This window comes from Lonchura striata, chromosome 24 (genome assembly GCF_046129695.1).
Source record: "Lonchura striata isolate bLonStr1 chromosome 24, bLonStr1.mat, whole genome shotgun sequence".
Taxonomy (NCBI): domain Eukaryota; kingdom Metazoa; phylum Chordata; class Aves; order Passeriformes; family Estrildidae; genus Lonchura; species Lonchura striata.
The window spans coordinates 2,190,467-2,214,542 of NC_134626.1; the positions used below are offsets into that span (position 1 = coordinate 2,190,467).

Genomic DNA, 24,076 nt, shown 5'->3' on the forward strand with positions numbered 1-24,076 from the left:
ATCCAATCCAATCCAACCCAACCCACCCCACCTGGGGCTGGGCTCTCAGAGAGGGTCACGAGTTTTGAGTTAGATAAAACAGGTTTGTAGTTTTAGTATCTCCTTTAAATAGTATATTCATGTGTTACAGCATAGTTATAACAAATAAATATATATATATATATATATATACTTAATTATATGTGTTTTAGTTTTTTGGTTTATTTTCATAGTTATTTTATTTTTTAATATTTGAAATTTTAAACTTTTTAACTTAATGTGCTTTTGCGTGGACAGTCCCAGCAGCACATAAATCCTGAAAAAAACCATTCCTGGATGAATTTTATTAGTATTTTACCCATAAAACTATTTTTACCTGGACCTGATATTCAGGTGTTTCAGAACATTTCTTTATTAATCCCTGGCTGTGTGAACGCTGTCAGAACAAACATTCCCACAGATAATCCCCTCCCAAAAATGCCATTTACTTGAAAGCTGCAGTGACTCATCTTTTTCCACGATATTTTAGGGATTTTCCTCAGCAAATCAAACTCCTCCTGCACTTTGCACTAAAATATCCTGAATTTCCAAGTACTCATCTTTTATTTTAGGGATTTTCCTCAGCAAAGCAAACTCCTTCTGCACATTTCATTAAAATCTTCTTAATTTACAAGTGCTCATCTTTTTTTCTAGAGATATTTTAGGAATTTTCCTCATCAAATCAAACTCCTCTTGCACCTTTCATTAGAATATTCTTAATTTCCAAGTGCTCATCTTTTATTTTAGGGATTTTCCTCAGCTGATCAAACTCCTGCTGCACCTTTTATTAAAATATCCTTAATTTCTAAGTCCTCATTTTTTTCTGAAGATATTTTAGGGATTTTCCTCATCAAATCAAACTCCTTCTGTGCCTTTCATTAGAATATCCTTAATTTCCAAGTGCTCATTTTTTTAAAAGATATTAAGGATTTTCCTCATCAAATCAAACTCCTCTTGCACCTTTCATTAAAATATCCTTAACTTCCAAGTGCTCCATTTTACCAGGAATGTTCCTTTCCCTAAAAGAAGAAAGGCTGAGCTTGATAAGGCAAAGAAATCAACATAACAGGCTTCAAAGATAGATTTAAATCTATTTTTTTGTTTTAACCCTTTTGGATTTCAAACCACCCTCTCCAAACACACAAATCCCAAGCCTAAGGGATTTTTTTTTTCTTTATTTACAGAATATAAAACCTGCTCAGGGGAGGAAGGCCTGCAGGAGGAATTATACCAGATTCATATTGAAAGTTAATTATTAAAGTAACTTTTCAAGTGAGGTACCAGAGGAATTTGACAAAGCAATGCTCATTTTTTATTAAAGATTTCCAGAATTAGGAACAGAGGAAGCCAAGGCATGGAGTAAATCTAATTTCTACCTCCCAAGCAGCACCAGGTAACCTCGAGCTCACAATAAATATTTCCTGTGTAATTAAGGTGTGCATTTAAATCCATAAGGTCTTTTTGCAATTTGCCTGCCCGAGTAAAATTCCCTTTCCCAATCTTTACTAACGTTAGCCAGCATTGTCTGGGGGCAATAAACCATTTTTATAATTGAGTACTTTCACAAACCATAATTTTAAGGGGTTTACTCATAAAATATTCCCAAAGCAACAAGGACTTTTGTTACTTGAAGAGAGAAAAGGGGAGCTCTGACATCCTGGTTTTTTTTTCCAGCTCAGTTTCCCTTTGGAGTTTCTTGATGTTTGTATCTGCAGCATCCCACACCCCCAAAAAAAAAAGGTTTTTTTATGTTCCTCAAGCCACCACCACGTTGTCTTTGTGGGGATTATTTTGAAATCAGGGAATATACAAATTTTTAAATTTAAGTCTAAAGAAGAATCAATCATTCCCTGCCGTGGCTCAGTGCCTATTCCCCATTAATGACCAGGGACTTTCTGCCCTGCCTTGTCCCTTCTTTAGAGGGTGAAGAGCTCAGTGTGACAAAAACCTTCCAGTGCCTCAAAGAGCTGAGAATAAAGCATGGCCTGGGAGGGTGAAATGTGTCCTCCCTGACTTTTATCAAGAGCAAGGTCCTGCCTGAGGGACAAAAACACATCAAAGAGCAAATCAAAAAAGCCTGGAAGCAGTGAGGGAAGAGCAGCAGCTGTGGAGAGCTTCTGTCACAGCAGAGAACAGGGCAAGGGTGATGCCTCAGGTTTGGCTTTTTTATTTTTCAGATTCTCTACTGATGCATCAGGTTTTGTCTTTTTCTGTTTTCCATATTCTCTATTGATGCATCAGGTTTTGGCTTTTCTTTTTTTCAGATTCTCTACTGATGCCTCAGGTTTTGGCTTTTCTATTTTTCACATTCTCTGCTGCTTTAGTGTGAGGCTCTGAGCTTCCCATGAGGGGATGTTTGGTTTAAATTGTTATGGTATGGTTTAGAAGGTTGTAAGATTTTTAGTTATAAAATTTTACTCTTCACAGAGCAGGGAGACAAAACAATTCCTGCTCCAGCTGGGCACCAAGGACAAATGATCCAAATCTCAGCCCAGGAGCACCAACAGCGTGGGCTGGAGAGAGAAAAACAAGCAGGATGGGACTGCCTGGGCTGGAGCTGGAATGGGACAATGAACTCCAAGGTGCAAATTGAGCAGAACTGATCATTTTGTGACCAATCATCCATTTTTTGGGACCATTTTGGTCCAACTTAGGTGCAGCCCTGGCTGGGCCCTTGTGCTGCCTGAGGTGGATCCATGAGGAGATCCTTTAATAAATCCCTGATTTATTCTTTAGCTCTTGTGCTGCCCGAGGTGGATCCATGAGGAGATCCTTTCATAAATCCCTGATTTATTCTGGAACTCTTTCTAGTCTCTGTTCTGGGACAGTCTACACAAGGCATCAAGGGTGGCTCAGACAGAAGGGCCAAGCTGCCAGTCAGGAGGGAGAACAAAACCCTCCCAACCCCTCCCAAAGCTCTTTCCCATTTTTTAGGAAATGAGTTATTGATTCCTCAATAAAGACTTAGAACCCTGCTGGGTGCAGGGCTCAGTCCCTGCTGCTTCAACAGGGAAGGACAATGGGATTGTCCACTCCTGCCTTATGGGCACATCCCATAATTTGGGATTGAAGTTCTTTGGATCCTCCAACAGCCCCAAATCCCTCCACCCCAATCAGGCTCAACATTCCCATCCCAGCTGTTTTCCAGTTCCAGCCCTCCTGCAGTCAAAAATTGCAGTCCAAATACTGCAGCAGCAAGGGGAAATCTGCAGCAGCTCCTCTTCCCAAACTTTTGGGATCTGGGAGCCTGCCCACATGAAGAGTCCTCCAGGCACAGGCATTTCTCAGCTGGCTGCACAAGAGTTAAGTTCACCCCACAGCAAAGTGGGTGTTGAAACCTCAGTGTCCACACTTGACATCTGCAGACTTGTCAGAAACTGAGCAGCAGCTATAAAACATTCCTCAACACCCAAAAAATCCCCTCTTGTCCCTTAATTACCTCCCTAATTAGAGCTTCCACAGTCCCCTTTTTCTCACTGCTCCTCAGCAAACTGACACGGGAGCTTTGTTCCTCCCAGCCAGGGGTCCCCACAACCTCCCACCACCCTAATTAACATCCTCACTCCACTTTCACTTAATAAGACTTTGCCAACCTCTCAAAGCAATGAGGACTTTTGTTGCTTGAAGAGAGAAAAGGGGGAGCTCTAATATCTTGATTTTTTTTCCCCAGATCAGTTTTCCTCGAGGTTTTCTTGGTGTTTGTATCTGTAATTTCACACAGCTCCAAAAAAGAAGTTTTATTACGTTCCTCAAGCTACCACCTTTGTGGGGATTATTTTAAAATCAGAAAATATACAAGCACATATGGAGATTCAGCACTTTAAAACAGGAATACAATTTAAGGGAAATTGGTGGAATTCACCAGCACCCCAGCAACCAAACCAAACCTCTGCAAGGATCTTGTTGCAGTTCAAACCCAGGCTGAAAGCTGGTAAGGTTTTCCAATAAAATTAGGAAGCAATTTTTGTAAATTAAAATGGAGAGTAGCACAGAAAATCTTTTTTTTTAGTGTTCCTTTTCTTCCCTGGGGCTTTCCCAACCTTCATTCTGTGGAACCTCTCAATCCCAGTGCTCTGGATTCAGCCTGTTTGACCTGTTCAGGTTTCAGCTCAGTGCTTCTCTGCTCCCAAATGGCTCCTTCACACCTTTTCTCACTTCACCCGTTTGAAATGAAAGCTGGAACACCCTGCTCCTGTTTTCTTGTGGAACAAGAACTCCTTTCCCTTGAGGGAACCCAGGGAAATCCTCTTTGCCAGGGTGGGTGATTCTTTCTACCAAACAGTTCCAATTTGTCCAGCTGGCTGAGCTGTTCCCGTGCCTCTGGAATAAATCCCCTGGCACAAAGCTGTGAGTAACACAGAGCTCCAGGAGTTCCCTCATCCTGCCCCTCTGCCAAGCACCAGGGCTGTAATTTGGGCATTATCCAAACGAGTCCCTGCAGGAGCACATCAAACACTCTCACTGCATTTCCTGCTTCCTGCAGGGAAAGGAGGATTTTCCCAGCACAGCTGCTGGCCCTGGAATAGCTGGATCCAGGTGTCACAGCCCTTTCCATATCCCTGTCCCCCTTTTCCTAGGGCTGTTCCCCCATCTTCCATCCCAGACAAGACTTGCAGGTGCAAGGAAAGAGTGATCCTGTGATCATTGTTAGGAAAAGGTCTTAAAATCCTTCCCAGGATTAGGGTATTTCTCTTCTTTTAGTGTTGTCAAGTGGCAATTCAGGACACAGAGCTGAACTGTGCATTTTAGACTTGCTTTGCACTGAAAACAACACACTCCTGGTGCTGTTATGTTGTTATTGCTAAATGAAATATTGTTATGACCACAGAAACACCCTGGACATTAAATAATGTCTTTTAAAGCAGTTCTCCTTGCTGTATGCACACTAACAGAACTCACCTGCTGCAGGCAGAAGGCCTGAATTCAGAGAACAGTAATGTTTGTGACAGGTTCTTGCCTGGGCTATGGTAAAAGGAGGAAATTTTATCCCATTTCCTTCCCAAGGGAAATGCATTCATCGGTTTCAGACCACTCCAGGCAGAAACTCCAGTGCTCAAACAATTCCACCCACCAACACCAGCTCTTATGCCACAAATACCCAGAGCAAAATATGCACTGGCACTGATTTAATGCTTAAAACAACTCCCCTTTTCACACTCTTCCTGCAACAAGTTTTTAATCAACACTGTGACAGGATTCTGACACTTTCTGTCAGCTCCCAGAGGAATCCGCAGTCAGGATCATGCACGGGCAGCTCCCTGAGAAATCCCACTGAGGGATTTCCACTCACTCCTCATCAGTGACACTCTGGAAGGGTTAAATGAACAGAATCCCTCACTAAAAATCTGATTTCTGAGGTTCTAACTGGAGGCAAATGCTTTGCTGGGTGGAGCTGTGAATAAAGGCAATGATGGCATTTCTTGGGCCCAAGTACTCCAAGTTCTGGACCATTTTACACACAATGGGTGGCACCTATTAATTCTTAATTAAGCCTGGAAATTCTTGTCTGGCAATGAATGAAAAACCCAAGCTTCCTTTGATGTACAGACCAGAGGCAAGAGATGGAGTTCTGCATTTTACAGGTGCACTTGGGGTGCATTTAGTTATAAAAAAAAAATCTTCAGAGCCTCTGTTACACCAGCAGAAAACACCACATCTGATCCAAACCTTGAGAAATCAACAGCCAAGCTATTCATCTTCTCATGGACAGAAAATTCTGCATATTGTCAAAACCAATTTCTCTGCCACTTCATCGTGAAGCGTTTCTCGGAAAAGTGCCGAGCTTCAAAGACTTTCAGAGCAATTATCAACTTATTCCATTAACAATAATAAAGAGTCCCTGAAAGCAGGCAGGAATGCAGCCACAAGTCTCTTTTTGTGGAGGAGGAGGAGTTGTTGCTCTGAGAGAGGTGAGGAAGATTGGGAAGGGGGTGCTGGAACCCAGGACATCCCTCTGGCTGCCCTGGCTAGCTCCAGACCCTGGAATGAAGTAAAAAACACCTGTGGCTTCGATTTTAGCTCATGGAAAAAAACTGTCCATTTTTTATGAGGAATTACAAGCCACAAGGGTTTTAGTAGCGTGATAGTTGAACTAATACAGGGTGAAAAAGTAGAACTTTGGGATTTTTAGCATGGGGTTGAGGGGGTACAAGTTGGAGGAATTTGGGCGTATCCTGACCTCCTTCTCCTTTGTTTTGTCCTCCATGTCTTGGTTGTGATGGTGACACTTTTCTATTGGTTTAAGGTAGAGATTCACAGTCTAACATGGGCGATGCAAATTGGCAATAAATTGTAAACATAAACACGTAGCTTTGAGTATAAAATGTGGGATTATATACTCAAAAACTATATATATATCTGCTCAGGGCAGATGGCTATGGCCTCCTTGCTAGGCAGAGCTCAGCAGATCAGAGAAAGAATGTTTAGGTGAGAAGAAATAACCTTGAAAGCACAATCAGAACTCCAGGCTCCTTGAGCTGGGCTAGGGAAGCAAAACTCTTTTTGATCTTTTGGGGTCACCCTGACCTTCAGAGCCCCGCGAGAAAGCCCCAAGGGGGAGGATGAGGATGAGGATGGGGATGAGGAGGAGGAGGAGGATGAGGAGGAGGATGAGGAGGAGGATGAGGAGGAGGATGAGGAGGAGGATGAGGAGGAGGATGAGGAGGAGGATGAGGAGGAGGATGAGGAGGAGGAGGAGGATGAGGAGGAGGATGAGGAGGAGGATGAGGAGGAGGATGAGGAGGAGGAGGAGGATGAGGAGGAGGAGGAGGATGAGGATGAGGATGAGGATGAGGATGAGGATGAGGATGAGGATGAGGATCTCACCGTCCTCGTGGCCCTCGCGGTTCCGGCGCCGGTGCCGCTCGCGCCGGTGGCTGACCACGGACTCGGTTCCCGTCTCGTTGTCCAGGCCGTCCCTGCTGCTGGCAGCGTTGGGGCTGTCACAGAACACACGGGGACAATTCTGAATTATTCTCCTTTTTTTTTTTTTTATTTTTTCCCAGACAGGGAGGTTGGAGCTGGGAGCAGGTTGGTGCTAAAGGTACGGAACTGCTCGGAGGAGGAGCGCTGCAAGGCGGCCCAGGCTGCTGGGACACAAAAAAACCACCTCGGGGGCACAAAAAGAACCTAAAAAACACCCGAAGGGGGGAAAGAGCCTAAAAAACACCTGAAGGGGGGAAAGAGAGCCTAAAAAACACCTCAGGGGGAAAGAGAACCTAAAAAACACCTCAGGAGCGAAAAGAGAAACCAAAATCACCTCAGGGGGAAAAGAGAACCCCAAAACCATCTTATGGGGGGAAAGAGAACCTGAAAAACACCTGAGGGGTGAACAGAGAACCCACAAACCACCTCAGGGGGAAAACAGAACCCAAAAATCACCTGAGGGGTAAAAAGAGAACCCAAAAATCACCTGAGGGGTAAAAACAGAGCCCAAAACCACCTGAGGGGTAAAAAGAACCTAAAAAACACCTGAGGAGTGAACAACGAACCCCAAAAACACCTCAGGATGAAAAGAGAACCCAAAAATCACCTTAGGGTGAAAAGAGAACCCACAAACCATCTCAGGGGTAAAAAGAGAACCCAAAAATCACCTCAGGGTGAAAAGACACCCAAAAAACCACCTGAGGAGTGAGGGGTGAAAAGGGAACTCAAAAATCACCTCAGGGGGGAAAAGTGAACCTGAAACCACTTGAGGGGTAGAGCACCCCAGGGCAGACAGGCGGATAAACATTGTAGTTATAAGCAAATAAACATAAATATATTAAATTTATAAGAAAATATAAATAATACTATAAGTAACTAAGTTAAATAAGTAGCCTTGATTTCCAGGGGTCGCCGAGCAGGAAAAGGGGACAGGGACACCAGGCTCAGGTCACTGCTGGCCATGGCAGCAGCACCATCTGCTGACTCCTGCTCCAATTCCCACTCCTGAGAAGCCAAAGCTGCCTCCAAAACAGGAATTTTTATTAGATATTCTACATATCAATATATAACATAATGTTAGATACTATATATATTGATAATTTAAAATATATTTACAATATATTGAGAATATTTATCATTTTAATATATTAATTCAATAAATAATAATCAATACATACAATTTCTTTTAATAAATTTACTAATTTATAATATATTGATAATATTTATAATTTTAATGTATTTAATAAATAAATAATAATCAATAAATATACCTTATTTTAATATATTTATTCATTTATAATATATTGCTAATATTTATAAATTTTAAAACATTCTATCAGTAAATAGTAATCAATATAAATTATTTTAATATATTTTCTCATTTATACACATTCCACATGGGAAAAACAAGGAGCAGAAATAAAAACTGCTTTCTCTTTCTGTGAAAAACGCCAATCACTTGGTTGTTCAAATTTTCAAAGTTTAATACTAATAAAATGGTTAAAAATAGTAATATAATTAGAGTGATAAAATTCAGGACAATTATAAGACAATAAATTTGGAGTATTGCCACATTTTCTATTCAATATTTGAAATATTCTGGAAGAAGCAGGAGGACCAGCAGGGTACTGGACCCACAAACCTCGTGGTTAATTACCAGCTAATTATCTTTTTAAACAAAGCTCGAGCTGGCAGCTGTTGCAGGCAGGTTTAGGTCAGGAAAGACATAAAACTAAAAAACTGGTTTTATTTTTTTGACAGATCAGAACACAGGAGGGCAGCACAGCCCTTGCAAGGCACTCTCAGGATTTCCCAGGATTTCTTGTCCCCTCTAAAAGGTGTTTTTTTTTAATATTCACAACACTGAGGGCTCGTCCAGGCAACAACCATCCCAAAAAAATGGGGAAAAAAAAGGAAAAAAAATGGGGAAAAATGGAAAAAAAAGGAAAAAGAATAGAAAAAAACAGAAAAAAAAAGCAAATTTCCTTTTCCAAACACAGCCTAGGAGCACAAAGCTCCGTTTTAAATCCTCCTGGTGGAAGGAGGAATTTTTTCCTGCTGGAAATTCCCTGGAAAATGAAGGCATCCTAAGGATAGCCCTTGGATCAGGAAGAGGAAAGAACAACATCAAAGCAGCTACTCCCAGCCTGGCCACGCACAGCTGGAGCAGGAATTATCCCTTGTGGAAGTTCCCCCTCCAGCTCCAGCTGGCTCTGCACCCTCCCTAATTAACAGAACACACTAATCACTTGTCAGCCATACACTACAAAAAGCATTTTGGGCTCCCTCCCTACTTAACTCATCCACAGCAGGCTGGAAAATGAGATATTTTGGATAAATATTTCACTCTAACAATGACGGGGGTTTTTCAGTCCTATCACTCCTTTTATTCCTTGATATTTGATTTTTATAAAAATCAAACACTTTGCTTGCAGCAGGAAGGGAAACGAGGGTGGGGAATAGATGGGAATGAGAATTTGATAAATAAATGGGAATTACTGGGATCAGTGGGAATCACTGGAATGATGGGGGGCTGGGAAATTGAGATACTTTGGATAAATATTTTATATCGGATAAATATTTAACTCTAACAATGACAGGGAAACTTCATTCCCATCGCACTTTTAATTCCTCAATATTTGACTTTTATAACCACAACAACAAACAGCTGGCTTGCAGGGAAATGAGGGTGGGAAATTGATAAATAAATGGGAATTACTGGAATGATGGGAGCTAGGAAAATGAGATATTTTGGATAAATATTTTATATTGGATAAATATTCATTCTAACAATGACAGGGAAACTTCATTCCCATCCTGCTTTTAATTCCTCAATATTTGATTTTTCTAACCACAACAACAAACACTTGGCTTGCAGCAGGAAGGGAAATGAAGGTGAGAAATATATGGGAAAATGAAATTGATAAATCAATGGGAATTGGGGCTTACTGGAATGACAAAGGGTGGGAAAATGGGATGTATTGGATAAATATTTCATATTGGATAAATATGTTGGATAAATATCTCGCTCTAACAATGACAGGAAAACTTGATCCCCATCCCACTTTTAATTCCTTGATATTTGATTTTTCTAACCACAACAAACACTTGGCTTACAGAAGGAAAAGAAATGAGGGTGGGAAATAGATGGGAATGAATTTGATAAATCAATGGGAATTTGGGCTTACTGGAATGATGAAGGGTGGGAAAATGAGATATTTTGGATAAATATTTCATATTGGATAAATATCTTGCTCTAACAATGACAGGGAAACTTCATTCCCATCGCACTTTTAATTCCTCGATATTTGATTTTTACAACTGCAACAACAAACAGCTGGCTTGCAGGGAAATTGATAAATCAATGGGAATTACTGGAATGATGGGGGCTGGGAAAATGAGATACTTTGGATAAATATTTCATATTGGATAAGTATCTCACTCTAACAATGACAAAGGCTTTTCATTCCCATCGCACTTTTAATTCCTCAATATTTGATTTTTCTAACCACAAGAACAAAGACTTGGCTTGCAGCAGCCAAGGTGGGAGATGGATGGGAAATGAGGGTGGGAAATAGATGGGAATGAGAATTTGATAAATAAATGGGAATCACTGGAATGATGGGGGCTGGGAAATTGAGATACTTTGGATTAATATTTTATATTGGCTAAATATTCATTCTAACAATGACAGGGAAACTTCATTCCCATCCCGCTTTTAATTCCTCGATATTTGATTTTTCTAACCACAACAACAAACCCTTGGCTTGCAGCAGGCAGGGAAATGAGGGCGGGGCATAGATGAAAATGAGGAATTGATCACAAAATGGGATAAATCGGGACGGAGCGGTGGCTGGACTCACTGGAAGGAGGGGGGCCGGGAGTCGCCGATGCCGCCCGTCCTCTCCAGCGCCGGCGGCAGCTCCGCGTGGCTCTCGGTGCACTGCGAGCCCGTGTCCGAGTGGGAGCTCTCAGCCAGCACCAGCTGCCAACAGAGGAAAACACAGTTACACCAATGCCAGCGGCTTCTCCGAAGCGTCCCGCCAAAATCCCGGGATCTGAGCGGGAGCGGAGATGGGGAGTGCAGGGAGCTGCGCCAAAGATGCAGGATATTGGGTTAAATTGAGGACAAAATCAGGGTAAAATCAGGGCTAAATTCAGGTAAATTAAGGTTAAAATCAGGTCTAAATTCAGGTCTAAATTCGGGTCAAAACCGAGTCAAAATTCAGCTCAAAATCACGTTAAAATTCAGGTCAAAATCACATTAAAATTCAGGTCAAAATAAGGTCAAAATTCAGGTCAGAATTCAGGTCAGAATCACGTCAAAACTCAGGTCAAAATCATGTTAAAATTCAGGTTAAAATTACGTTAAAATTCAGGTTAAAATTCAGAGTCCACGTGAAAGCATCAGTGGCCTGGATGGTCACGGGATTCCTGCAGGCAGCAGGAATTCTGTGGAGTGCAGTGCTTGGGAATTCTCCCAAATCCCAGTCCTGGATAAAGCTGTCAATATTACTATTATGTAAATATTAAAATTATCAATATTCCCAGTTATTAGCTGTCCATATTCATATTATGTCAATATTAATATTATCAATATTCCCAGACATTAGCATGGACTCGTCCTGGATAATGGATCAATACCCAGAATGGAAAAATGGAATTACAGATCCTGGAAGGATCCAGCTCCTCATTCCAAATACAGCATTCCCCATCCTTGGGAATTCTCCCAAATCCCAGTCCTGGACAATTTTAATTAAATAAATCCTCCATTAATGATATACGTGAGTATTTTTCACTAAGAAGCAATGAGGTCTCAGCTTCTCTTTATTTTTAGCTGTGGAAGAAGCTAAAATAATATTTTAAAATTAAATTAAATTTTAAATTTAAAATTTTAAAAAGAATATTTTTTAGCTGTGGAAGAAGCCAAAGTGACCATTTTGGTTTATTTTGGGTGTAGCCCAAGGCTTGGGTTGATATAAAGTGTCCCTGAAACCAACTCATTTCAACACAAGATTCTGCTCCTGGGGATTTTTATTTTTATTGTATTGATATTTTTTTTTTAAATTTTTATTCCCTGCCTCAGCTCGGGGCAATTTTTTTTTTTTCTCATTTCCCAGCCCTGAAGCTCCTGTGCTGCCCTTGTCTAATGGTCCTGCCCCACCACAGCGTTAATTAAAATTGCAAATAGAGGCTGTAAAAAGCTGATGCATAAACAGGGTAAGAATTATCTGCTGGCAGGCAGATAATGGGGAGGAAAAAAGCAGGGAAAACCTCGGAGAAAGCAGTGACATCACTGCCAGCCAATGGGGAACTGCACATTCCCAGCAGCCAGGCAAGGAATTGTTCCCAGATGTTGCAAATCCTTCCTAAAAAACAGAGATAACAGAGCTGGCAGCGGCCACAAATTCCTGCCACACTCCCAGCTTCCACTTTTTCTCAAGAGAAGGGAAAAGCATTTTAAGCCATTGCAAAAAAAAAAAAGAAATTTTTTTTCCTTTTCCACAATTTTTTTTTTTTTTCAGATTGCCCAGTTAAGGCCCAAAAATAAAAAGGTAAAAAGGCAAAACTGCATTCATATTTTCCTTCAGATACGAAGTCCCACAAAAACTCCAAATAAATTCCAAAGACAAATTATATTCTGTGTTTTATGTTAGGAAAACAGGACAAATATCAGCTATTTCTGGCAGAAGATGGGTTTGTGTAAATGCATTTACTGTAATTAATTAAGAATTCTGACATACAATTAATTATGGTCTCTCTATTGTTAAAAAAACTGACAATGACAACAAGGTCCACTTTTAAAGGTTAGCCACGTTAAAAGGTGGAGAAAAAAGGATTTTTAAAGGATTTAAAAGGATTCCTTGCAAAGGAATCTAGGAAGGAGCAGCTCTCTGTCCCGAATTATTTCATGCTTAAAAAACACCACAACAACAACAGCAGAAAAGAACCAAAAACACCCAAGAAGTAAAACAAACCCAGCCTGAAATCAGAAGGATGAGATGAGGAGGAGGAAAAGAAGCAGGACTGAAGTCACTAATTAGCAGCAGGGATTTGATTTTAATTCACCACTAATCCAGCTGCACTCAAAGCTCTCGGGCCAGCCAAACTAAAGAACAACCCTGGGATATTTTCCCCTGTGGAATTCAGTCCTGCAGATGAAATCAAAGTTCCTGTGGAATCCCAGGGAACCAGGAATATTTCTGTGTCTGCTCTGGGGTGTCCTGACCCCCAGGGCAGCTCTGACTTTCACCCTCACTCATGGAGAAATCTTCCAAAGCCTCAAGATAAACCAGAAACCACAAAAGTGTGAAATAGATTGGAGAGATTGTAGAGAATATATCACATGGGTGAGAAATTCAGGTTTTAGGGTGTTAGAGATGGATACAAGATGGAGGATACAGGGTGTTGTCTTGAGTTGCCGCCTTCTTTCTTTTTCCTCCTTTTTCTTTTTGGGTTTGGGTGGTATCTTGTAATTGGGCAGAAAAATCCGCATTGTGGGTCTTCAGGGGTCAGTTAGTGGGTTAGAAAGGGAAATAATTTAGGTGTCATTTCTTAATTGGGTAGCTTAGTTTTGATTAGGCTTAAAAGGCCTTGTAACATGAGGTTGTTGCCATTTTTGTGCTGTTTTTCCTGCACGCAGAGTCTGGTGCAGACAGCATGATGGAATTTTGACAAGATAACAATAAACAGAAGCTGAAGACCCAAAAAGTCCAATTTGTGTCTGCTTTTCCTGGCACAGAACTGCCCCAGGAGGGTCTCTGGTTCTGACACAGAGCTGCCCCAGGAGGGTCTCTGGTTCATTGACACAGAACTGCCCCAGGAGGGTCTCTGGTTCCAGACACAGAACTGCCCCAGGAGGGTCTCTGGTTCTGGTACAGAACTGCCCCAGGAGGGTCTCTGGTTCTGGTACAGAACTGCCCCAGGAGGGTCTCTGGTTCTGCCCCAGGAGGGTCTCCCCTGCCAGGGCAGCCCCCAGGGAGGTGCCCACCTTGGGGCTCACAAACTCACAATTCCCACCTCTGACAAACAGCAGGATTGAAATGTTATTAAAAAAGATGAAGATCTCCCACTTGCCAACATCAGCTTCAAAGTAGCCACAGTATCAGGGCAGAGAGGAGGTTCAGCATGTACATTGAATTTGTCTGGTTTTCTGTACATTGAATTTTTCTGGTTTTCTGTATATTTGTCTGGTTTAAATTCTGCTTTAAAACATTCCTCCATGCCTAAAGCCAGGCATTCTGAACCTGCTGTGTGGAAATGCATGGCTGAGTCTTGGAAAAGACACGTTGGTTATAGGTCACTGCTGCCGAGGCAAAAGGTTGGAGCACAAAAGTTAAAAAATACACAGGTAGAGAGGTCCTAAAAAAAGGGATAAAGTTACTTTCCTTCTAAACACAACTCCCTGGAACAAACAGCTACTTTTGGACAGCACAGACTGAAAATCTCAATTTTTAAGACCTCAATTAATACAAAATCTACTAAGTGCTTAGTATACATTTGAGGGTGTGTAGGGGAGGAGTGATTTTAAACTCAGCTTTACAAAGCCACATGTTTTACTTGCCTAACACTAAAAACCTGTTGGGACTACCCAAGTGCCAGAATGTGAGTGCCCTAAAATTAAAAGCAATCAATAGAGCAGGAGGAAGTGGCTGGTGCTGTGTGATCCAGCTGAGCTCAGTTAAAATATAAAAAATATGTGAGAAATGTGAGCAAGATCCTCAACTCCAAAGGAATGGAGAAAAGCTGTTTATTCCACCTGAGAATTCCATATCCTGTATAACTTCAATGGCTGGGCTAAAATATTAAATGCTAAAATATTTTAAGGGATAAAATAGTGAAGATATTTAAATTAGTTAAAATATTAAATTAGTTAAAATATTAAAATAGTTGTAAGAAATGTGAACAAGATCTTCAACTCCTAAAAGCAGCACAGGAACGGAGAATAGCTGTTTATTCCACCTGAGAATTCCTTATCCTGTATAACTTCAATGTATATTAAATACGAAAATCTTTTAAGGGCTAAAATAGTTAAAATATTTAAATTAGTTAAAATATTAAAATAGTTAAAACATAAAAAATATGTAAGAAGTGTGAGCAGGATCCTCAACTCCTAAAACCAGCACAGGAATAGAGAATTCCTTATTCCACCTGAGAATTCCTTATCTTGTATAACTTCAATGGCTGGGCTAAAATATTTTAAGGGATAAAATAGTTAAAATATAAAAAATATGTAAGAAGTGTGAGCAGGATCCTCAATTCCTAAAAGCAGCACAATAATGGAGAAAAGCTGCTTATTCCACCTGAGAATTCCAAGTTTGCTCCAGTGTGCAGCTGGAAAAAACTCCTATAAACCTACTTTGCTACTACTGCCTTGTGTACCTTCATCCCAGCAAAATTAGGATTTAAAAATCAGCTTCCAGTATCAAACAGGACAGATTTCCACACACAAAATCCAACATACCCAGGACACCACTCTTCCATTGAAGCAAGGGAGCTTTGCATTGTCGTCTGAGATCTCTTCCTTCACCACCCTGGAAAAGAAAAAAAAAAGAACAAAAGGAAAAAAAATCAGGAATTTGAAATCACATCAGATCAGAATGGACTGTGGTTTTATCATATTGTCCAGGAAAAATACCATTTTTTCATTAAAATGTGGGTGTCGGCAGGTGCTGTGTGCTTAAAGAATATGGGATTGTGAGAATAGAGGAAATAAATGAAAATAAAGGGTAGAACAGCAACTTTCCAGACAACCACCCCAAAGTGGGAGGCACTAAAGTAATTTCAAGAATTTCTCATTTTGGAGTCTGCCCAGAGCTCTGGGTCTGATGGGAACTAAAATCCCCCTGTGCTGAAATCCCCTCTGTGTCAGAGATCACACATTTGTACCAAAAATCAGATTTCTGGCCTCAAATTCACTGCAGAACAGAAACAAATTTGCTTTTGACAATCTGAAGCCTGAAGTCTCATCAAACTCCACCAAAATGTGTGGATCCACAAGCACATTTTCCTTTATTTATGTTTTTGCCTTGTTGCTGGGTGAAGAAAAACCACAATAACCACAAAGCAACTCACTGGGTATAAAACACTGTCGTGTTGAGGAGGGGCTGGCTAGGAGGGAGAACAGAGCAAATTGAGTTTATTTTGAAAAATTACAAATAAATAACTCCACTACTAATGCCTGCATTCCCACACATTTTAAGGAATAAGCACTTTTTTTTTTCTCCACACTTATTTGCATTGTTAATGGCTGGCAGGGCAAAATTAGGCAATCTTCACCTCTTTTTTCTATTATTGGAAAGAAAAACATTGTAAAATATTCACTTAATTCCTAAACCATCTGTCCTCCCTTCATCTTTTGGCAGCAGGGATCAGATCATATGATTGATTCAATTTTTGTTTTTAGTCATTTATCCTCAGACTCCGAGGAGCAAACTCCACTAAAAGCAGAAAGTCAGGGCTTTAAAAACCTCTGACAATTCAGAGAAGCTCTCAGACCTGTAATTCTGGAGCTGCAAATTCAGGATTTCAACACTCTCCTGGATCTGGAATCTTTTGTGTCCTGCAGGGAACACTCACTCAGCAGAGCTCCAGCTGCTGGATCAGCAGAGAAAAGTGCTGCAAGAATTTTATCTGCAGGTTTGAAAGGGCAGGACCTGCAGGAAATTACATTTAGGGCACCCCAGAAATGCCAGGTGAGAATTTCTGCACCCAGTAAAAATCCCACACAGAATTTCTGCACCCAGCAAAAAAACATAAACAGAATTTTTGCACCCAGGAAAAAAAAATCATACATAGAATTTCTGCTCCCAGCAAAAATCCCACACAGAACAGAAAACCTAAAACTCAAGGTATGCTTATTCCCATCCCAATCCTGTAACATTAATATAAAACCAAAAGCTGCACACCAAAGCAGAACAGAAAACCTAAAGCCACAGATATCAGTTTATCCCCATTCCTGTAGGATTGTTTTGTCTCCACCACCCTGTGAAAAAATCCTAGTAACATTAATAACAAACTAAAAGCTGCAAACCAAAGCAGAACAGAAAAAACCACAAGTATCACTTTATTCCCATCCCATTTCTGGAGGAATGTTTTACATTCAGCACTCTGTGAAAAGATCCTAACTCTATATATAAAACTAAAAGCTGCACACCAAAGCAGAACAGAAAACCTAAAACCCAAGGTATCAGTTTATCCCCATCCCATTCCTGTAGGATTATTGTGCCTTCAGTACCATGTGAAAAGATCCTGGCAACATTTAATATCAAACCAAAAGCTGCACACCAAAGCAGAACAGAAAAACCTAAAAGCACAGATATCAATTTATTCCCATCCCATTCCTGTAGGATTGTTCTCCCTTCAGTACCATGTGAAAAGATCCTGGCAACATTAATATAAAACCAAAAGCTGCACACTAAAACAGAACAGAAAAACCACAGGTATCACTTTATCCCATTCCTGTAGGATTATTTTGTCTCTACCACCCTCTGAAAAGACCCTAATATTTAATATCAAATTAAAAGCAGCACCCCAAAGCAGAACAGAAAACCTAAAAACACAGATATCAGTTTACCCCAATCCCATTCCTGTAGGATTGTTTGGCATTCAGCGTCGTGTGGAAAGATCCTAACACTAAATATCAAACTAAAAGCTACACACCAAAACAGAGCAGAAAAACCACAGGTACCACTTTATCCCCATCCCATTCCTGCAGGATTATTTTGCCTTCAGCACCACGGGAAAAGATCCTGGTAACATTAATCGAAAGCCAAAAGCTGCACCCCAGAACAGAAAACCTAAAACCCCAAATTTTCAGCTTGCTCAGCTTCTGCTGCAGCTGAAGGGAACAACTTCCAGCTCTGCTGCAAATTGAAACTACCAAATATAGCCCTGAGCTATGGGGAAAGGGAATGGCAGGCTGGGAGAGAGCAGCAGCCAAGAACAGCCAGGACAGCAACAGCCACTGGTGGTGAAATTGGCCAAAAGTCTGACAAAAATGGCTAAAATTTGTACAAATTTGGAGTAAAGAGGCTAAAAATGGCTAAAAATTGTACAAAAAATGGCTAAAAAATGTATAAATTTGGAGTACAGAGGCTAAAAATGGCTAAAAGTCGTACAAAAATGGCTAAAAATTGTACAAATCTGGAGTAAAGTGGCTAAAAATGGTTAAAAATGTACAAAAATGGCTATAAATTATATACATTTGGAGTAAAGAGGCTAAAAATGGCTAAAAGTCATACAAAAATGGCTAAAAGTGGCTAAAAATTGTATAAATTTGGACTACAGAGGCTAAAAATGGCTAAAAGTCATACAAAAATGGCTAAAAATGGTACAAATTTGGAGTAAAGAGGCTAAAAATGGTTTAAAATGCACAAAAATGGCTAGAAATTATATAAATTTGGAGTAAAGAGGCTAAAAATGGCTAAAAGTCGTACAAAAATGGCTAAAAATGGTACAAATTTGGAGTAACGAGGCTCCTTTCCATCCCCACCCTGGTGTTGGCAAGGTCACAGCTGGAGTGCTGCTCTTCTCTTCCTGAGGTGAAGAATATTCCAATCCAAAACAGCAAAACTATTTTTAAAAAGTGATTTCTCTCGTAGACATCTTCCTGAGATGAAGAATATTCCAATCCAAAGCAAAATAACAATTTTTAAACAGTGATTTCTCTCGTAGACATCTGCCTGAGGTGAAGAATATTCCAATCCCGAACAGCATAACAAGGGAAAAAAGTGATTTTTCTCAGAGATATATTCCTGATGTGAAGAATATTCCAATTCAAAGCAAAATAACAATTTTTAAAAAGTGGTTTCTCTGATAGATATCTTCCTGAGGTGAAGAGTATTTCAACCCAAAACGGCACAAAGAAAAAAAGGTGATTTCTCCCAGAAATTTCTTCCTGAGGTGAAAGATATTCCAACTCAAAACAGCATAACAAGGAAAAAAAGGTAATTTCTGCCAGAGACCTCATCCCGAGGTTAAAAATATTTCAACCCAAGCCAGTAAAAAAAGAAAAAAAAGGTGATTTCTCTCAAAGACTATTCTGAGGTGAAGAATATTCCATCCCAAAACAGCAAAACAAGGAAAAAAGGTGATTTCTCCCAGAAACCTCTTCCTGAGGTGAAGAATATTCCAATGCAAAAAAATATGGCAAGGAAAAAAAAGTGATTTCTCTCAGAAACTTCTTCCTGATGTGAAAAATATTCCAACCCAAGTCAGCAAAACAAGGAAAAAAGGGTGATTTCTCCCAGAAACTTCTTCCTGAGGTGAAAAATATTCCAACCCAAGTCAGCAAAACAAGGAAAAAAAGGTGATTTCTCCCAGAAACTTTTTCCTGAGGTGAAGAATATTGGCACTGGATGTGGTCCACCCTGGAGATAAATCACCAGAGCTCTCAAACTGATTGTTAATGTTTGAAAATAAGACCAAAGAGCATCTGATAGCAGGGCACAGAAAAGGAGATGTTTATCCCCTTTCAGAAAAAAGGTATTTATTTCCCAGGTCACGTCCTGCCTGTTGGCAGCCCTGTGCCTGTGGAAGGTTGGAAGGCACAGAGAGCACAGCACACCCATAATTTAGAGATTTTTTTTTTTTTTTTAATATTCACACACAATATTCAATGTTCTTCACAGATTTGTGGCATCTCCCTCTGCTGCAATCCAGAAAAATCTCCATTCACAAAACATCTTTTAATTCATCTTTCCAATGCATCTACCAGGTAAAAGTACAGAAGGAGAAGCAAACAAACACCTGGCCACAAAATTGACATTTCCAGGTTCCCACTGCCCCACAATTGCCCCTTGGAATTTAGAGATTTTGCCCATAATTTAGAGATTTTTCTTCAATATTCAATATTCTTCATGGATTTGTGGCATCTCCCTGTTTGCTGCACTCCTGAAAAATCTCCATGCACAAAATATCTTTAAATTCATCTTTCAAATGCATCTACCAGGGGGAAGGAAGGTAAAAGAACACAGGGAGCAGCAAACAAACACCTGGCCACAAAATTGACATTTCCATGTCCCCACATTTGCCCCTTGGAATGGAGAGCACAGCACACCAATAATTTAGAGATTTTTTTCAGTATTTTCAATATTCAGTATTCTTCACAGACTTGTGGCATCTCCCTGTTTGCTGCACTCCAGAAAAATCTCCATGCACAAAATATCTTTTAATTCATCCTTCAAATGCATCTACCAGGTAAAAGTAAAGAATGCAAACAAACATCTCCCTGTTTGCTGCACTCCAGAAAAATCTCCATGCACAAAATATCTTTAAATTCATCTTTCAAATGCATCTACCAGGGGGAAGGAAGGTAAAAGAACACAGCCAAGGTCACATCAGAGACAGACCATGAAAAATACCCCAAACACCTGCTCTACCTCACCAGCAAAGCCCCCAAATGCGTGAATATCTGAAAAAAAAAAATTTAAAAGATGAGGAAATGTAGGTAAGGGAGGAGGGAACAGCTCCACAATCTCACATCCTCTGCTTATTTGACTTTGAGGAGATTTAAGCACTAATTACCAAATGAAACAATCAGTGCTGCTGGCAGCCCCTCCTTCCTCTGCCTTCCTGGAATTGTCTGTGGATCCTCTGGCTCTCCCACCACGCTGCCTGCATGTTGTCTTGATTTTTAGAAGCATTAAGTTTTCTTTTATAGTTCTTTTGAAAGTTTTAAAATTCTCATAAAACTTCTTTAGCCTTCTGACAATGTTTACATATTTGAGAGTCAGAGTTCCCACATGATAAATAGAATAGTTTAAATATTTCTCTGTAGGTGGAGAGAAATGATTGATGGATCTTTGGAGCAGTGTGGTTGGAGAGGTGGTAATTCCATCCTCCAATCCACGGTCACCTTTGGAATTCTATAAATACCAAATGTTTGAATAAAACTGGGTTTTTTTCTCTTTTGAACTCAGCAAACTTCTGTGTGCTCATTTCATGTCCAACAGCGACACCTGCACAAGGAGGTTGTGGCAGGCACATTCTTGTTTCTCTCAGGATTTTTTCATAGCACAGAGGAAAGAAAGAGAAAATAATTTCTATTTCTGCTCCTTGTTTTCCCATGTATTATAGCATAGTTCTAATAAAGAAATCATTCAGCCTTCTGGAGTCACACATCAGCATTTCTTCCTACATTTACAAGAGGTTTTTGTGCCCTTCCCAAAGTCACCCTGCTCACCTCACACCTCACCTGGACCTGCCACTGCCAACCCTCCCAGCATCCTGAATTTTTGGTTCCTTCCAGAGAGGATTTCAGCCAGAAAACCGAGGATTGTTGAGGCTCAGCCACACTCTCACCCCCCTGCCAAGAATAATTCCTGTGACTGCACACAAACTGGGATACACCTGATTGCAGGTGAAGCCCACAAACCTCTAATGGCTCTGATTCATAAGCACCGAGATAATTGCTAATTAAGCACTGGGTTTGATAATTCTGCACTCTGATTGCATCATGCATGCCTGGCACAAACTGCATTCTCCACTATTAGCTGGGTGATTTTTCATTCTACTCGGAATAAATGAGGTTAACAAGGAAATTCTCCTTTCCTCCACGGGAAATAAATGCAGAAATGCCAGGTCGAGACATTTATTCCAGGTAAACCATGACACAAACAGAGCATCTGAAGTTTGGTGAGTTCAAAAGAGAAAAAAAAAAACAGTTTTATTCAAACATTTGGTATTTATAGAATTCCAAAGGTGACCGTGGGTTGGAGGATGGAATTACCACCTCCCCAACCACACTGCTCCAAAAATCAATCAATCATTTCTCTCCACCTACAGAAATATATGTAAACTATTCTATTTATACATGAAATTATGTAGGAACTCTGGCTCTCAAATATGTAAACATTATCAGAAGGCTAAAGAAGTTTTATGAGAATATTAAAACTTTCAAAAGAACTATAAAAGAAAACTTAACCCTTTTAAAAATCAGGGCAACAGTTAATGTCCTTGAGCACCAGATTAATCCCATTTTATCACTGGGATCATCATCAAAGCTCTTAATTGTCCTTTACTGATGGGAAAAGGAGGGAGAAGCTTCATTCATGAAAAGGGAGAGAAGTTTTGAAATTAGAAAACTTATGAAATTCTAATTAGATTTATTTTGCATATATAAAACTTATGGTTTTATAAGTACATAAGTCACATAACATCAATTCAAAGTAAATTTATTTTACTTTATGAAGCAGCAGTTTCCCAAAAAAGCTGTTTCAACTAGCTTTATTTCATATATATACATAAATGATATAATTAGTTTTATTTTATATATATAAAATGTATGTTTTTATAAGTAATCATATATCAATTTAAATTAATTAAATTAATGAACTGAATTGAATATAAAACTGTAAGTTACATTTATACTTAATCTGGCATCGAAGGCTGCAGCTTAAAATTATAACTAATATAACTACATAACATATTTATATAGCTTTTCTATAATATATATTTTATTTCTATACTTAATCTGGCATCAAAGGCTGCAGTTTAAAATGATAATATAACTATGTAACTATAATATATTTCTATTTAAATATAATATATATTATAGACTTTCTTTGTCTACTTAATCTGGCATCGAAGGCTGCAGCTTAAAATTATAACTAATGTAACTATATATAATATATCTATAACATATTTATAATTATATATATTTTATATAATATATATATAATATGTTTTATTTCTATACTTAATCTGGGATCGAAGGCTGCAGCTCTAAGGACAGTATGGCTGAAGCTGATTAACACTTCAGTGTGAATCTTTAATGAAGAATTCCAAATTCAGGGATTTTCCAGCTGAGGCCACAGCACAGAAAACCTTTAGCACCTTCCCAATGCAGGGACAGGAACAAAAATAAATCCACACGCTGAATTTACAGGGATAAACACTGGTATAAAATGGGGGGATTTTTTCTGGAAATGGGTTTTTTTCCTTATTTTTTGCTGAAAAATAAGGAAGAGGGGAGGAGAGAAATGCCTTTGATGAGCAGAGGAACAGCAGGAGGTGCAGGAAATGCTCAGATCTGGTGTGCGCCCTGCAGAGACTGAGTGCCATCCTTCCCTCTCTCCTCAAAACCCCACAGCACACCCAAAATTCTCTTTTTTTTAGGTTTTTATTCCTAAGCAACCCTGTGAGTGCCTTGCCTTGCCACAGAAAGCTGTGAGAAATGGGGATGAACACGGTGCCCACAATGGTGACAGAAATGACACACCCAGGTACGTGGGAGTGACACACCTGGGGAGCAAAATCCTCCTCAAAACCCTCCAAACCTTCCTCAAAAACCTCCTCAAACCCTGCCCAAAACCCTCCCCAAAACCCTCCTCAAACCCTGCCCAAAACCCTCCCTAAACCTTCCTCAAAACCTCCTCAAACCCTGCCCAAAAATCTCCTCAAAACCCTCCTCAAACCTTCCTCAAATCTTCCTCAATCCTCCCCAAACCTTCCTCAAACCCTCCCCAAACCTTCCTCAATCCTCCCCAAACCTTCCTCAAATCCTCCCCAAAAATCTCCTCAAATCTTCCTCAAACCTCTCCCCAAAACCCTCCTCAAACCTTCCTCAAACCCTCCTCAGAAACCTCCTCAAACCCTCCCCAAAACCCTCCTCAAACCCTCCCCAAACCTTCCTCAAATCTTCCTCAATCCTCACCAAACCTTCCTCAAATCCTCCCCAAAAATCTCCTCAAATCTTCCTCAAAACTCTCCAAAACCCTCCTCAAACCCTCCTCAAACCCCTCCTCCAAATCCTCCTCAAAACCCTCCCCAATATATATGTATAATATTATACATATAATATATATTATATATTGTAGATATTAGATATTATGTATATCTAATATCTAATATATAGTATACATTATAATTATATATATAAAACATAATGTATAATATATACAAGCTTAATATATAATTATAGAAAATATTTTCTATAATATATATTAATAATATTATCTAAATATACGAATATATTATTAATTATGACATATTTATTACGCCATTCTAAACCCTCACTCTCAGTGATTCTGCCTGCAATTACCACTTAATACATCCACATATTTCCACCCATTTATCCCCTGCCACATCTGATCTCCAGCCCACAGCACTGAGATCTGCCTGGTGCTTTCCA

At 39.9% G+C, this 24,076-nt stretch overlaps 1 protein-coding gene across 3 annotated transcripts in view; it reads right to left on the minus strand.

Moving 5' to 3' along the window:
* DVL1 (dishevelled segment polarity protein 1) overlaps positions 1 to 24,076 on the minus strand; it is a 58,351-nt gene that overhangs the window by 24,120 nt on the left and 10,155 nt on the right. For all 3 annotated transcript variants that reach the window (XM_077788104.1, XM_077788105.1, XM_077788106.1), the window contains exons 2-4: positions 15,407 to 15,476; positions 10,806 to 10,927; positions 6,844 to 6,956 (exon numbers count right to left, since the gene is read on the minus strand). In XM_077788104.1, coding sequence (XP_077644230.1) covers positions 6,844 to 6,956; positions 10,806 to 10,927; positions 15,407 to 15,476 — 305 coding nt within the window. The remainder of the gene's footprint in view (positions 1 to 6,843; positions 6,957 to 10,805; positions 10,928 to 15,406; positions 15,477 to 24,076) is intronic.